We start from the raw sequence: 16,605 nt of genomic DNA, 5'->3' as shown, positions 1-16,605 counted from the left end.
GGGATCAGATTTCAGGTTGTCTGTTTACAGCATGTTTCCATGGTCACCGGTGGTTGCATTAGTTGTTAAGTTGGACAGTCTTTGTGTGTGCATGTGGCGTGTTGGTGAAATCACTCGGTGGACTCCACATTTCAAACTTTATTAAAATGGTAAAAGGTGGAAAGCGATATACTTCAGTGAGCCCTGGTGGCAAATGGGTAAGAAATCCTTCATTTCATCATAGTTAAATCTGACTTTTATAAATCATGACAATTCAGACTTTGATGTTTAATCAACTTTTCTGTCATTTTCTTCTCAGTTTGCTCATCCAGCTTCAGCAGACAATGAGCCAAAGACCCGGGAGACTTGTACAAGCACTGGGATCATGCTGAGTCGGGTCAAGTCATCGTTGCCTGAAGCTTTTGAGTGCTATCCTAAAACTCAGCCGGTGTCTATGCAAATAGCACAAAGTTTGGTTGGTCTCATTGTTTTTTTACATTTTAGTCTCTTTCTTGCAATTCCTGTCAAATCGCTTTTGAAAATCAGCTTTTTAATGCCTTTCTCTGTGTTTGGTTGTATTAGACTGCAGTATGAGCTTTTTTTTTTTTTTTTTTTTTACACAGATATCTAAAGAATATCCATTCTCAGACCACGACAACAAGCGTGCTTTAAAAGGCAACATCTCTGTCTTCTCTCATGTGAGTATGCAGGGAGAAATTCTTTTTTTTTTTTTTTTTTAAATGTTTTCCATCACCATGGAAGTCAACCAGTTCCTCTCTGTATTGGCATACTTCAAGGGTGTCGGACTCAGAAAGTGTCCTCATGATCGCAGACAGCAAAACTCCCACTTCTGCCTGTGCCACAGTGCAGCAGGCAGCAGCACTGAACAGACCCAGGGGAACCTCTCGGCCTACAAGAATGACTTCACGGTGAAGGTGGACGTTCGTGTTCCAACCAGAAACAGGCGGTTCCCCCGCGACCACAAGCACAAGTCCGCAGAGGCAGCTTTGGCACAGGCAGAGGAGCGGTTCATGTGGTTCGGACGAGATGACTCTAACTTCTCAGAAACCCTGCACGTACTGGCAGCTACCAACTGCTCAGCACCCTCCTAAGATGCTCCTACATTTAATGCATTGACGGCATCATGGAGAGTACATTGAGAGTCCAGATGGGCTCAAATATAGAACCAAGTTAAAAATATCAAATAGAAATTTATCTTCTTTTGAGAACTTTGAGGCTCTACTCCAGACATGGAAAATAGGGAATTTTACAAACAAGGATTTATTCCTAATTTGACTGGTAAATTAGACAGTAACAAGCCACTAATAAGTGCATTTTATGATTTCATGTGACTTAATTGTATTTAAATATACCTTTTATGCACATAATTAAATATAATTGAAATGTTTCTTCTGTGCACTCTAATCCCTCTTCCACTCATTTTATTAATATTTTTTTATAGGGGCCCTAGCATTCTAGTTTTATTAGGTTGCAGGACTCCCAAAAGAAAAATAGGTCAAGCTAAAACAAAACAAAAAAACCTCTATGCTATATTTCCCATAATGCAACACAATAGTATCCTTTATTAGGTGCTTGGAATGTCTTTGTCTTTCAAACTTCTCGTTTCAAATTCACAAAAGCATACATTGATGCCACATATTTTAAGGAATGTCTTGAGCATATAAATGTAAAATAATATTAGTTTTAAAACGTTTTTAAAAAGGTTGGTCATTCGCACAAATACATTGTACTGAAATGCACATTACTGTTAAGATTCAAATGCATGAAGAATACTTAAAGAATTCAGTAACATTGTTGGACTCACGACAAAAGTATCCAAAACAATAAATCAGACTTCTCATGTTCTTTATTCCACACATACTTCTTCCTCGTTTGAACCTGGTCCTCATCTTCACCTCAAGCAAAGATGAGAAGCGAGACTACTTGGTAGTCCCACTTCTTTCAAACTCCACACCTCCAGATTTCTTTCAAGTGTGAGACACTTGTCCCCATCTAACACTGCCTGAAGTCATGTCACTTATCAGGCTGTGCTTTTCCCAAAACCCATTAACATGTCGTCAAGTGCACTTTAGTGTTGTCTATGTATGTGAAGTGTTACTTATTATATATACATTAAGATAATGTTACTTAGTACATCATAAAAGCACTCGTATAGTAATGAGTGCACTAATGGAAGCATCTACACAGTTATGGGTAGCCCTGATTTAATTAAAGTGCCACTGTGGGAGCTGTTTGACACTGCTGGTAGTTCATAGTTCTGCCACCAGAGGACAGCAGGTCTACACGAGTTATCATCTGGCCTGCTGAGTTGATCAATGGCCAAGTTTTGTGAGAAATGTAATAACCAAAACCCCTGTGTAATGTGCATGCCCTGCGAGAGAAAATATGGGGAAAATAATTAGAAAAAGAATCCAGCTATTTTTATTCAATGCATATCAACATGAAGACATTAAATTAGAGCATGTGAAATAAATTAAGCTTGATTTGAGTCATAATGCATGGGTTTGTTTCACCCCTGGGGATGAAAGGCATGGATATATATGTGTGTGTGTGTGTGTGTGTGTGTGTGTGTGTGTGTGTGTGCGCGTGTGTGTGTGTGTGTGCGCGCGTGCGTGTGTGTGTGCGCGTGTGTGTGTGTGTGCGCGCGTGCGTGTGTGTGCGCGCGTGCGCGCAGCTCTTGCAAGAGAGGAGGAAGCGTGGGAGCGAATGACAGAGAATACTGCTCAGAGAAAAGCACTTAAGTGAAGAGTATCCCCAACCACTCTCCAATAGCTGATGTTTTCTCCAGAGTATGTTCTGACCAGCTGCTTTCTTCCTTAAAGTACTCACTGGGGAGATGGGTTTTTCTCACAAGCTTTGTTTCAGCTGTTGTAATTAGCTGATCCATGTAGCACGACCTTGTAGAATTTTCTCACTTTTAAAAGGTGAAGCAGATCTCAGGGCTTTTTTCTTTCTTTCTTTAAAAAAAAAAAAAAATATATATATATATATATATATACATATATATATATATATATAGCAAGATAAGAAAGCTGTGAGACAGCCATGTGGAACTGTGGCCCTTTGTGATTTAACTTTGAGATAATCTCACACATCACTGCCAGGAACTGATCCCTTGGCGCAGGTGATGCGGAGGTGTTGTAGGGCGAGGGGATTGTTATAGCCATACCAGCATCTACGTTAACCCTATTTCTGCCATGTCACTGAAACAATAGCCGGCATTATATTCCTCTTAAACATTTATTGGTGGTCAGGTCTGACCTAAATTAATCTAAAAAGCATTTTAAAGAGCTGCAGTGCTACTGAAGAGTGCTTCTTAAGAAAAAAAAGAAGAAAAAAAACACATCTGTGCTTGTGTTTGACAGTTGGCTCTGTCTGGTTTCTACTGCTTGTCTGCCACCTCTGTCCCTGTGGGTGCAATTCGGTGAATACACTTTTCCTTCGGACTTGCCACAACTTGAACAACTCCTCCGCACAGAAGCCACCAACACTTCATAATCAGAAACTCTCATTAGTTCTGTCAAAATAGCAGGAGGGCTTTTAATACCTCAGAGAGATGTGAGAACTCTGAGGAGAGCAACGCTGAAATTGTGTGTCAATCATCAGTCGGTATGTGGTTGCGTGCGCTGTATGTGCCTTGTTTGGCAAGATATGTGCGTTTTATCATGTAGAGGCAAGACCGCGAGTATATGTAAATACATTTGCTTGGTGGAATATCAAACCTTCTCCCAAGGACAAAAGACACATCTCAGTAAACAAGCATTCAACCACCAAAGCCTTGCACTTCATGAATATTATATCAGACACTTTGAATCCTACCTCTTTGGTGTTGGGAGGCCCTAGTCTGGATTCTACCATTTGCTGTGATTTATTCGCAGGTGCATGTGTCTCTTTGATGTGTTCAGTTGAGAGGTTTTGCACCTGTTAGAGAGAAAATGCTTTGAAAACAAGAGGTGGATTTGCCAGTACAGTCAAAATAACTGCAACAGAAGGAAGATTTGTGTTGCCATGGTACATTGTGTATGTGATTGCGTCTCAAAAAGGCTGCTGTGCTGTTGTGACATGTTCTGTTGTGTGCAGCGAAATCACTTTTTGTCAAACCAAATCTACCTTCCTTTTTTTTTTTTCCTCGTGTAAGTTTTGGCATCTGTTCTGATATTATGGAGTTTTGCATTTTGCATTTTGTCCATTACCTATTCATTAAAGATGTGACTTGAAAGAGAGTTGCTATGGAGACGCTGCGGTTAAATATCTCAAATATTTTTCTTTCTGTTTATTCTTTTGCCAATTATAATTCATGTCTGGCTTTCTTGATTTATTTAGATTTCTCCCCTCTTCTTATATCTTTTTTTTTTTTTTGATAAAATGTCAAGGCTCACAGTAGGACTCTTCCTTATGTTTAACATTTCATCTTGTTCAAACATTCAGCATCATGTCCAAATAGCAACGAAACATTTTCTGTTGACTCCCAGGGCAACGTTAAACTACGCCCAAACTATATGAGTCCGGCCAATCTCCTGTCAGTCATTCCACTTGCAGTGTTTCCAATTCCCTGGCAGCCAGTGGATTGGTGTCCCCTGGCAGCCTAGTGGTCCTTTTTGCAGTAATGGTCAGGGGTCCTCCAAAGTCTGAGGGTAGTGATAAAGGTGGCTGGCTATCTCATTTCCACAGAGGACTAGATAATATCCTGAGAACATTCCCATCACTCGAGGAGTTTGTTCGGCAGAGATAAGAGTTCCCCTGTGAAAGCCCAGCTCGGAAGCTCTGTGGGTGTGTAACGGTGTGTCCTTGCACTGTACACGTGTGTTTAAATTGAGTATTTTGGAGCGTGTTAGCTGCAGTCCTGTCCGTGCTGCTGCTGTGAGGTCCGCCGGCCTGGCCTCGAGCAGTGCTGTAGTAGACACTGCTTCCGAAGATCCGACCTATCCTTGCACTAAATCACATTCCTCCATGTATTTTTCAGTCCTCCGACACAGTTCACATGCTAATTTGTGTGTAGGTGGTGAGAATAATTACATTAGGCTGGTTGTAAACAAAGACCTACAAGCAGCAGCCTATTCAAGTCCCACCAGAGAGAGAGAACAAGAGAGAACAAGAAAATAGTGTATACGAGATGGACGAATTTATAAGGCATGATTCATTTGAGGGAAATTGCATTATATTTGTAACTACAGCTGTTGTAGCTGTAATTAAATAGCTAAAGGAAGTAAAACAAAAAAAAGAGGTTGCTTTCACGTGTAGACATTTTCTAAATGCAATGGTTTTTTTTGGCAGATTCACTTCTGTTTTATATATTTAGAGACAAAGGAATGGACACTTCTCTGCTCTATATCTCACTTTTACTGCTCAAACAGTAGCTTAGCCTGGATTACTACATGTGGATAACATTACCAAGTGTTTCATCACTGCTTACAAAGCTCCACCTCTTAGTTTCATCCACACTGCTTCAAAACTACAACATCACAGCAGTTTAATCTCATTAGGTAAAAATGCATAAATCTACTTTGATTCAGAGACCAGGAGCCTGACCACACACCCTACACACTGTGTGTCTTTACACTCTCTCAGTTGAACAAAAGGAAGTCATTAATTCAGGAATCTGATGAGAAATTTGCCAACAAGTGAAGTTAGTCACATTGAACATGGTGCTCTAATTGGAAGAGACAGTGCAGCTGAAGCAGAGTGACACTTTGCTTAAATTCTCTGTCCCTCAGATTATATTCTCTGCACTCACAGTATACTGTGGAGACTGCTGTTATTTTGGGATATTACTGTATAGCTTCCTCCTTCCAGCTCCATTACATACCGTATCTACAGTTTATGTTGTCAGCCTTGGAAACTGCTTGAACATCCCAAAGCCAAAATATTCTGTTTGCTGCTTTAGAAGGAAGCAGAAACAGCCGCACAGAGACCTCACAAGTCTAATTAACTGTTTTCACACTTATTCTCCAGTCAAAGGGGCAAATCTGCCTCATTTGCATTCGATTGGAGTTATAAATATGACGCAATGAAGGCATCCCTGTGTCTTTTAAAGGCTTAGACTGTGACAGAGGCCTTAATGTAGAGGAATATAATTAGACGTGAGTGCAGTCGGAGTGGTATTATGTGGCTTTGTTTTAATCATATTGTGCCATCTGAAAAGAAAAAGGTGTTCTGCTGCTGCTGCTGGTGCTGCACTGTATGTGCACTTGGTGGAGGAGGTAAATACAGTACAATGGCACACTCTTTAACAGTCTGACATGATTATCAAATGCAAATTACACTCCATGACCTGCGCATTGCAATATCCCATATGTAGAGTGTGTCATGAGTTGTTAAATTCCCAATTTAACACGATTTCCACTTTTTAGTGGTGGATAATCATACGTCCTCTGGTAGTGATGCTGAAGTTAAATGAGCTGCACTTCCCTTTTTCAAGATGGAGGAGGGATGTAAAATGATGAGGAATGTTAATTTAAAATCATAAATGAGTTGACGACGAGGGTGTTTATACAAAGTTATCTTAAATAGTAACAGATTGATTGATGGATAGATGATGAATGTATGGAGTGAATGAATAAATATGTTCACAGTTTATTTTGCTATTAAAGGCTGTAAATCAAAAGACCCAAGTGTTATAGTACGCAGCACCAAATAAAAGGAAATGCTATGCAATAAGGTGATTTAAGCACGAGAGACTGATTCAAGGTTGCGGTGAAATATTCACAAAATATTCAAATGAGGTAAAGAGTGGCGCAGCATAAGAATAACCCGCCTTTAAAGATTAACATAACCCTTGGAGGTGTTATTGTATCCCCGTAACCAAGTCAAGACTTTCAGCAGGTGCAGAACAGCTCTCCCTCTCTGTGAGTTACTGCATTAAGTCCCTCAAATTTAGTAGCACAATCATGAGCCTCCCGTTCACTCTCTGGAGTAGAAGAATCGCTTTGCATTTTAAAAAGGTCAAACACTCAGATCTCTGCCAGGAGGAACTGAGGGAAGAAATAATGTCTCTCTGCAGAAATATGCAGTCGCACACTACTGATCCTCTCAAATACCCACTGTACAGTGAACAGATTAGAGGTATGTGTGTGTGTGTGTGTGTGTGTGTGTGTGTGTGTTGACTGACATCCTCTACCAACTATAAACAAAAGCAAATAATACCAAACCCTAATGCGGTGAACATTTTAATAATCTACAAGGCTGCAATGATTTGTGTTGATTTTTATCCTACTGGCTGCAGAATACAACAAAAAAGTGGGACATATTGTAACTCCTCGTGCATGATTGCTGCTTCTAATTGGTGTGATGATTTGCTTTTAAATATGCAGAGCCAAAAACAAGCCTTTGCATATTTGTTGCGACAGCAAGGTGTTCTGCTAAGTGACCTACAGTAAACACAACAGAGGATAAGCCCTCTAATTAACAAACATGGACTTTTGTTGCATTTAATCTTGAACAATACAGCAGATTTGAAACAATCCATGTATTGAAAATGACTTAGAGATAATAGATAAATGCTGCCTAATATGGCTAATACATTGAGGACACTAATATGGTACATACTGTACCTCGTGTGTCATTTAATACTATTAAATGACAAACTATGTCATTAACTTAGTCATTTGATAGTTGGTTTGACTGCATTTAAAGGGCCTTTGCCTTTCTTGTCCTACCTATTTGATGAATCTAAATGATTTCGTGACTTACATCACAGATACTACCACCCTGCAGTGAGTCAAGCCGTTTCCTCTGTCTCCTCCCCCTTCTGTTATTCATGCGCTCTCTTGCCACTGTGAACATATGCTTCAGTTGGTGTCCCTTGTTGGCTGGTGTTGGTCTTTAGAGTGTTTGGGTTCATGCCCGGGAGTTACATTGTGCTGAAGACAAAATGACCACGGGGAAATATGCTCTCAGGACAGGGCCAAGAGCCCCCAGGCCTGGGACCACACATGCAGGACATGGTACAGAAGCTACAACAGAAAATACAGAACAGAAAGTATGTAAATGATTCATCTGTTGCTTGAGGTGCTTGTCTTTGTCTTTGTGGAAAGCTCCATTCAAAGACTAATTAGGTGGAAGTGCTGTAAAAGTAGGCAGAGACTGAAGTGACCAGGAAATCCAAAGATGCTCCCTGCCATCTGTGCTGTGTTATAGGGCCAGCACTGCAGTGTGAATGAAAGGAGTGTCTAAAATCATTCTACTGCTGAGACTGAAACTAAAACAGGGTCGAATATAGATCGAATGTTTTAAGCATTACATCAGGGAACAGCTGCAGCTTCTGCTGTCTGCACCTGTGGCATGATGAAGGGAAAAGAAATGAACCGCATAAACATTTGAGCACTGCATTTATCCGTCTATCCGTCTATCTATCTATCTATCTATCTATCTATCTATCTATCTATCTATCTGTCTGTCTGTCTGTCTGTCTGTCTGTCTGTGTCTGTCTGTGAAATATGGTTGGCCTGAGGCTTAATCAAAATTATGTTTAATAAGATTAATTTACATTACGCGGGAAAATAACACAATATATCCATCTCACCTTACAAAACTTTATGCTCGGCTAATACTGCTAGCCCAATGACCAATTACTATTTAACTTGACAAACATTAGTTTGCTGATAGCATTATGATGCATGTATATTTAAGACATGTCATAATATATGACATATGACACACCTGATGCTTGTTCAAAATAACAAGTTTAGCTTTTGATTGACATTTCACAACCTTAGTGATGCCAATCATGCTCGCTAACGAGCGAATAGGGTATATTACTTAAATTTGAGAGTTACATTTAAGTGTAACATCTGACCCAACACTTGATCAAAAATACTGCTCATAACCTTAGTTGTTATGTTATGCACAAATTACAAAACACTATGCTGATCTCAACTGAAAAGTCACATTAGCATGCTAAGGGGACGCTTTCATGAAGTCTTATAATAATATAAAATGTGGTTCACACACTGGAATTGACACCTAAACCCAAATTCAGTTTAATAGGTTGAGGTTTTCATTTTAAAACAACACAATACCTTAAATTACAAAACGTTATGCTGACATTAACCAGACGACCAAACGGTGTGCATTTACCCGGTAATTACTTGATGTACTAGTAACTCTAAAACAAAACAAAAAATCATGCCTACGTATATAAAGTTCAAACTTTGAAAATATTGTTCAAAAAACAAAAACAAATTCAACTTCATCGGATTGACTAAAAACGTCAAATTACAGAAAAAAAACAACATAAAAATAAAAAAAATAAAAAGGCAACAATGAACAGTCGAGACAAAAAAAAAAAATAAAAAAAATAACTGATAATAATCAGAAATGGTGTTTGTGGAAAATTCCCGCTGTCCCATCTCCATCAGCTGCGAGGAGAGTCTCTCGTCTGTGCTGTGCGCGCGCGCGCGCGCGGGGGGCCCGCGTGAATGTGTGTGCGCGCGCGCGCGCGTGTGTGTGTGTGTGTGAGGGAGAAGTGGGCAAAGGCTCCGCCTCACTCAAAAACAGCGAGAGAGAAAAAAAAAAAAAAAAAAAAAAAAAAAAAAAAAAAAGGAAAAGCAAACTGATACACACCTCTCAATTCTGGCAGGAGGAAAAGAATAGGAGTGTTTATGAACCGTATAAGTAAACAGCAGGATACCCAGCCACACCGAAAGCCGAGGCTACTTCCCCCCCCGTAAAAAAAAAAAGCGACACCGGGCACCGTTTCCCAGCGCCGGAGATTGTCCCGTTGCGTTCAGGATTAAGTTTTTTTTTTTTTTTTTTTTTTTTTTATGCCATCTAAAGGTGGATCATTATCTAAATCCGAGATAACAAGCGAATTTGAAATGCGTAGCCTGCGATGCTATTTCTGGAGCCCCCAAAGCCGACGTTTGAACTCTCAGTAAACATCCAGTCGAGGTAGGATTCGAGATTATTGCAAAGGTGGTTGTGAAATATTTCGGTGTGTGTGTGTGTGTGTGTGTGCTCCACCGCGGTATAGTTTTTGAAAGCTATACTCGCATCGCTGTCCATGTGTCCCTGCGCCATCACCAGCGAGGAGGGACGAGGAAGGGGTGGGAGTAGACATTAGCCGATACTTCACTTCGTACTGATGTGGCAATAAGGCTTTACGAACTTCATAATGAGCGGAGCAACGAAGAAGGTCATGGTAAACATAGTAAAGAGCTAAGTAACATCAATTATGAGTGTTGTTGGGTTTTTTTAAAAAAAATTTTTAAATATTGATACGCCCCCTGTAAAAAAAAAAAAAAAAAAAAAAAAAAAATACACGTGGGAACACGCAGAATACTAATAAGAGTTTGAAGAAAAGTTCAGGGTATTTTACAACAGTTCTTGCTTGCATGTGTACAACCAAACAAATCCAATTTGGACTTCTGTAGAAAACTAATTAATGAGGGCTTCGTCAGTGACTCAATCAGACATCCGTATGAGTCCCTGCACATTCTGAAACGGGGGGGGGGAGATAATGATTCCATGTTACTGTATCGACAGGCAAAGTGGGGACTGGTTCTCCAAGGCCAACTCTCGCCCCTCTTTTTTTTTTTTTTTTTTTTTAAATACTGCATTTGGAGGCTCTCGTGGAAGAAAGCTTCAAGTGGAGGAGGAGGAGGAAGGAGGAGGCGGAGGAGGGCGGCTCCATTGTCTGGCCAGTGAAGGGGTGGGGACAGAGGCTGTATGCAGATGTGCTGCTGGCAACGGACATCTGCTCTACCCCCGTGGGCATTGTCACAACAGGCAGGGAAACTTCGTGTGGAGCTTGCCCGTGGAGTAAAGGCCTTTGTTTACTGCTTGTGCAGGCTGCGGCTCGCGCCCGTCCTTCCAAGATCCCAATGTTTTGCATTTGAAATGCTACATTTAGCGGGAACGTTTAATCATCTGAAAATATCTGCTTTGAATCTGAGATTATCAGCTGCTGGTGATGCAACAGATAGTGCCGAGATTTCCCCCCCCCCCCCCCCAGCTCCTTCGTTCCCACCTGCAACACTAACCTCCCTGTTCGCCGCTCCACTTATCTGCCACTATCGGCACCACTGAGGGTTGAACTTCCTCTGCCTCGTCTCCGTGGCCTGTATGTGTTCAGACATGAAAGCTGGCCTCCCCAGGCAAATGAATCACGGGCAGCATCGTACATGTACATGGCAGCTCCTATCAGGCCTTTTGATTTATCGCTGAGGAGGAAAAATGGCAAGAAAATGCTAAATCAAGGCTTTAATATTTATGGTTCGCACGTGGCTCGCGCTCGATGTCGGTGCTGGCGTGTGCGGCGTTTGTATTGGAAATCAGGACTCTCATTTGCCTCAACAGATATCCCCCGGTGACTGGCGGAGTCAGTGTGCTGTGATTACCAACATGATTTGTGCTCGTAGGGAGCACCGTCGCACACGGCCGATCTGCGGTACGACACGCTTGTGTAAGGACTTATTTGTGTTGTCTTAGGTGTATTATACCGTGCCGGACAGCGGCGAGGCAAACCGGGGAGCCGTGATGTGGTTCTTGAAAAGCACAGGTGCCGTCTCGGGCTTTTGCTCACCACCCGCTCTTTTTGGCGTGTCTGCGCACACAGGATGCCTGTGATGTTTGTTGTGCGCGAGTACTTTCCTGCAATGCCGCCACGTCCTTGTTCTTTGTTGACATGATTACTTTATAAAGAGGAAGAGAAGCACAGCGAGTGAAAAAACAATCCGAATCATGCACTGGCTGCCTGTTTTGAAGTCACAGAAGCGAAGCAATTACAATTGGTTAATCATATTCTCGCGGCCTAATACTCCATTTAACACAGTAATTTGGACGCTGCTGAAATAGCTCTTGTGAACTCTTCTGAGAATTCCCATAATGGCCGGACCACTAACGGCTTTGGCAAGTTCCCATAGGTTGGTTCGAGAGGATTTTGCTGTCATGTGATTTTTTTTTTTTTTTTTTTTTTGCTATGCGTTGTGGAGAGGAGGTAATGGGTGTGAAATTACACTGTGCCATCTGCAAGAGGCTGGAAACGTACAGCCCGATGTCACTGAGACACACTGAGCACGGAGGATTCAGGACTTATACCTCAGGTCTTTTGACGTCACTGCAATTAATCTTCTGTTGAGTAATTCTCCATTTTTGCTTTATATTTGAGTTTTGATCAAATATAAATAAATTCAACTCCAGTCAGTTAGCCAGTTTCAGACTTTGACAGTTTCACAATAGAATTGTTGAATGTGAAACAAAGCCCCGCCGAATTTCTGTCACAAAGATCTTTAAACATCTTAAAACTTAACTCTGAGATTATAATGAGGCTTTGATGTTGAAAACAAAGACTGTGCTTGTGATGTAGTGCACTTTGCAAATCAAGGACTGTGGGTTTCGGAGGCATTACAATAATGATGAGGGAACAAAAGTTGTACTTCGTTTTTTTTTTGTTTTTTTTTCCCTTTCAGCAACTGTTGTGCCATGTCTCATGCCGGCTGGTGATAGTTTTGTGTTTAGTGTAATTGGTGCACTCCGCAAATTTTCTGCACCTGTTTCTTGCTGGTTGGAACATGCCCTGTTGTGTCTCGGATGCTTTCTGAGTCAGCCGGTTTGGTTTGCGGTTGTCAAGGATAGTTTTGGGAGAGTGGATCTGGACTGCGGCAGACGGCAGCAGGTGTCTGATTCTCCTCGCAGATAAGACCTGTTTGCCCACTCTGCTTTAAAAGGCACCGGGCGCTCTGATCCCCTGTGTGTTTCTGTATGTGGGTGCATGCACTCCTGTCTGCTACCGCTGATATGATACACAGTATTGAGAAAATAAATGCATCCTCAGTTGTTTGCTCTTAAGTGCAGCCAAGTCATTTCTCATACTCTCATGCCTTATTTTTTTTTTTTTTTTTTTTTTTTCTGTAGCTTTGTCTTGCTACGTTGGCATCCTACTAGCTTGTTTGAAAGCTTTGCCAATTCCAAATAATGTATTGAACACTCGGTTCGGCTGCCGCAGCGGCCAGAAAACAAGCAAATTATGGCCCGCTGCTGTATTTGAAAGCATTAAGTTTTTTTAATTGAGACAATGTAACAAAACATAAAACTGCGGAAAATCGTTTTTCTTACTTTGTTGCCAAATCTTAACATTAAATCCAAAGTGATAAACTGAAAAAGTTGAAATCTTGCTTGTATTAGATTTTCATTATCGTGTTTTTTTTTGGTGTGTTTTTTTTAAGGTTGCTGCAGCATTTCTGAATCCCTGAGTGGTTATATGTGCAAAAAAAAGAGTATTTACACACCGGGAGCATGATGAATAAACAACACAAAAATATGAAATACTTGCCTGTGAATGTTTTGCTTTAAAATCCTTCATACAGTGATGTGAATTTGCGTCAGTCGTGAAAAAAAAAAAAAAAAAGGTTTGAATAGATTTAGGTCAGCTCATTCTTTCAAAAAAAAAAAAAAAAAGTGATGGATTCAACTCCATCCAGTGACGGCGATCTTGTCCTCCTCCTCACTCACCATAAGAAGAAGAGCTTTTGGTTCGTTAGCCAAACCTGCTGTGACACCGTTGCCTATTTACTTTGCGTCGCCCGTCACTTTTTCACTCTGTGATATTCGCTGTCCGTATGAAAGTTTAATGACAAAAAACAGCAGTTCACAAATATATATTGACATGCGAATTAGTCACACCAAAAAAACATGGTGCTCTGTGTACAGACCTTAAGTGTTTGGAGTCCTGTAGCTTTGTGTAGAAAAAGAAGATTCATCTTTGATTTGCTCTTAAGTTTTTTTTTTTCTTTAAGTTAAAATGTCCTTTCAATACTTAACAGTATTACAGTCCATGAAGTTATTAGTTTATCATTAGTGGGGTAAATGTCGCATGCTAGAACCTCATCATCTTTTAATTAAGCAGTTCGTCGTTTATTTTGCAGAAAATAGAGGAAAATGCCTGTCAAAAGTTCCAAGCCAACTAATTAACAAGCAAAACTTTGAATTCTCGATGATATAACGGAGTAAAGCGGCACATATCTGACATATTAATCAAACTGACATTGTTACAGTTGTTGTCGTTAATTCGTTTTGGACTTTTGGAACAACTGTTAGAGCTATTTTGTTATTTTCAGATGGAAGAACTAGGAGTTCAGTAAAAGTTGTGCTATTTGTACATAATTGATAAGCATACTGTAGATTTTTTATTTTTTTTTTCCAAAGAAGGATGACTGTAGCCTACAGTGCTGTGACTGTGTGTGCCTTGTTATGGGTGCAGAAATGAGCATTTTTTTCTAAATTATTAACTCATCATATGATTGTAGGAGAGCTCTTGGCAGCAGTGGGGCAACAGTGGAGGATGTTTACCGTTGCCTGTATGTATGTTCATGGGAGTTCGCTCACTCCACTTGGCTGTCTAATCGCCTCCCACCTGGTGGAAACCATCAGACTGTGGATTCCCCGTTCCTCCTTATTGACTGGCTATTTTCCTTCATAGAAGTCCTAATTGCCCTCAACTGCATGCGCGGACACGACGGCAGAGAGAAATGGAGGGAGGATGGATGAAGGGGCATAGTTTGGACATCTAACATTGATGTAATACACTGTCTTTCCAACACGGAAAAAGTGTGCGTATTTGCCAGCAGGAAAAGAAGAAGAAGAAAAAAAAAAAAAAGAGCTGATCTTCTCTCGCTTACCTCCCCTCCTTCACTTGGCATCGTCAGAGCTTTAAACACCTGCCATTAACTTTGATGCAAACCACAGAGGATTAGGAATGAATAGCGGCCCCGTCTTCCAACTATGTGTGAGTGTGCGCTCCCGTTTGTGTCTGTGTGTCACTTTTGCAGGAACTAGCAGAGACAAAGCACCATCTGCACACAGCAGGCTGTCCTGACTGCCTGTTTCACTCGCCGGGGCAGAGATGAAGCGTTCTCTGAGCATTGTTATGAAACCGACTCGGCTGCTGCTGTTGCTGCTGCTACGCTGGTTTGTTAATGCTGACAGCTAATAATGTCCTCCTGGATGATTGTGCCTTGCTGGAGCCAAGGAGAAGAGACAGAGACTAATGAAGAGAGGCAGGAAGTGAAGGAGAGGGAAAGACAGGAACAGATAGAGAGGAAGATACCAGTGGGGCGTTCTGCTCTCTGCGTCCGAGTTGGTGAAAGTTCCCTGAGGATGAGTACACGCATATATGCAGAAAGTACCGACACATGTATTGTGTTTTATTTCCTCTTTTTTTTGGGGGGGGGGGGGTCTACCTTCCTTCCTACTTGCTCTCTCCTGTTTCAGCGTCTGAGGAGGAGGCGGTAGGGTTCCATTGTGTCTCGGCAGAGACCCTATTCCAGTCCAGCTGACATAGACTTGTGTCAGGAGGATCCATCCTGCTGATGTTAGGCAAGCTGTAAACTGAAAGAGATTTCTAAAATGCTGAAGTGGGCCCTGGCCAGTGGAGAGATGGCTCTGTTTGTTTGCCATTCTGCTGAGCACCACTTCACAGAGAAAACTTTTCTGCCCAAATTTGCTGACGGAGAGAAAAGGTGAAAAAAAAAAAAAAAAAAAAAAAAAAAAAAAGAGATGGAGTTGGGGTTTTGGGAGTCACTCATGGGCACACAATGCTCTGGCCGTTGTGGGTCTGTGACATTGACATTTGGACATGGTGAAGGGCAGAAAAGAGTTAAAAGCCTACTTTTTTCAGCTGTCTCTTACCACACAAACTGTTTTGCCACTGCTCACAATTCTCAGAGACAGCAGTCATTGAACCTTCCAACCACATGAATATGCATGATAAGTCTGCTTTTCTTCTCTGCCCTCTGAGCTGTATTTTTTTTTTTCTTTCTCCCACCCAGAGACCTGTCGTGTTGTGTTTGATTGGCCCTGACATTTGAAAAGGTCCTTGGAAAAAAAAAAAAGAAAAAAAGAAAGTTGTTTATGACAACTGGAGAACTCTCCTTGCAGCAGAGTAAAAATGGCATTTTGAAAGGAGCACAGCTCCTGCATATTTAAATGCTAATGGCTCTGAATGTGCAGGCTAATAGGATGTTTCAACCTGGAGTAGTGCAGTATGTACACTTTCAGTATGCATGCATAGTGTCTGAGTGCTACTTCTAATAGCAGCGGAAGATGCATCAGCTCATTTTATTAACTGGGTACATGGGGTTTGAAGTTTTTTTTTTTTTTTTCTTTAAAGGATCACATTCTTTCTTTACGGCAGCATGGCGATTATCTCGACACGTAAGCTCAAAGAATAGGCTTATATGCAAAAAAAATAAAAAATAAACCCTCGGGGAAATCTGTTTTTGAAAATCAGGCATCTGTTGTGAGTTATTGCAATAGTTAGGATGCAGATAAAAGTGCAACAGCTTGTTTTACAAGCTTACTGTTGCTTCGCGGCTGAGTAGGGCTCTTCTACCTAAACCCCCCCCCCCCCCCTCCGCGGCTCTGGGCCGGACAGCCCTGCCGCGAGGCACCGGGTCCTTGTTTTGTTAGCAGTAGCCAGCCACAAGTGCCGTGGATCTCCCCGGACTTTGAACTGGGTGTAAAGTCTTTTAGTTTCCCACAGGCTGAGACTCCACCGGTGGTCGTGGGCGACTTGTTGCGAGACCGACGCGCGTGAAAAAAAGCCACAATGTCGAGAGCTTATTTTCCGCAGCTGCTAACGCGGATTCCCAGTCAAGTTCATTGACATGC

General features: G+C 41.4%; 2 protein-coding genes across 4 annotated transcripts in view; both read left to right on the top strand.

The window, feature by feature from the left end:
• The first annotated feature begins 125 nt into the window (after window positions 1-125).
• On the top strand, window positions 126-2,449 carry tex36 (testis expressed 36). The gene is made up of 4 exons (XM_069144032.1): window positions 126-197; window positions 299-454; window positions 603-677; window positions 777-2,449. Exons 1-4 carry the CDS (start codon window positions 147-149, stop codon window positions 1,089-1,091), a joined length of 597 nt encoding a protein of 198 aa, XP_069000133.1. The 5' UTR covers window positions 126-146; the 3' UTR covers window positions 1,092-2,449.
• Window positions 2,450-9,552: 7,103 nt separating this feature from the next.
• The window catches only part of LOC138195268 (C-terminal-binding protein 2-like), a 69,954-nt gene continuing 62,901 nt past the window's right edge, over window positions 9,553-16,605 (top strand). For 2 of the 3 annotated variants that reach the window (XM_069144537.1, XM_069144540.1), the window contains exon 1: window positions 9,553-9,888. The gene's annotated coding sequence lies outside the window, so the exon portion shown is untranslated. Of the gene's footprint in view, window positions 9,889-14,300; window positions 14,723-16,605 lie in introns of those variants that run through there. The other variant, XM_069144538.1, reaches the window with a different exon arrangement.

The sequence above is a fragment of the Embiotoca jacksoni genome, unplaced genomic scaffold (genome assembly GCF_022577435.1).
Source record: "Embiotoca jacksoni isolate LCO1_2020_lvr unplaced genomic scaffold, fEmbJac1.0.p SCAF_12, whole genome shotgun sequence".
NCBI lineage: Eukaryota > Metazoa > Chordata > Actinopteri > Embiotocidae > Embiotoca > Embiotoca jacksoni.
Note: the sequence above shows the minus strand (reverse complement) of the source record. Positions and strands in the feature narration are given on the sequence as shown.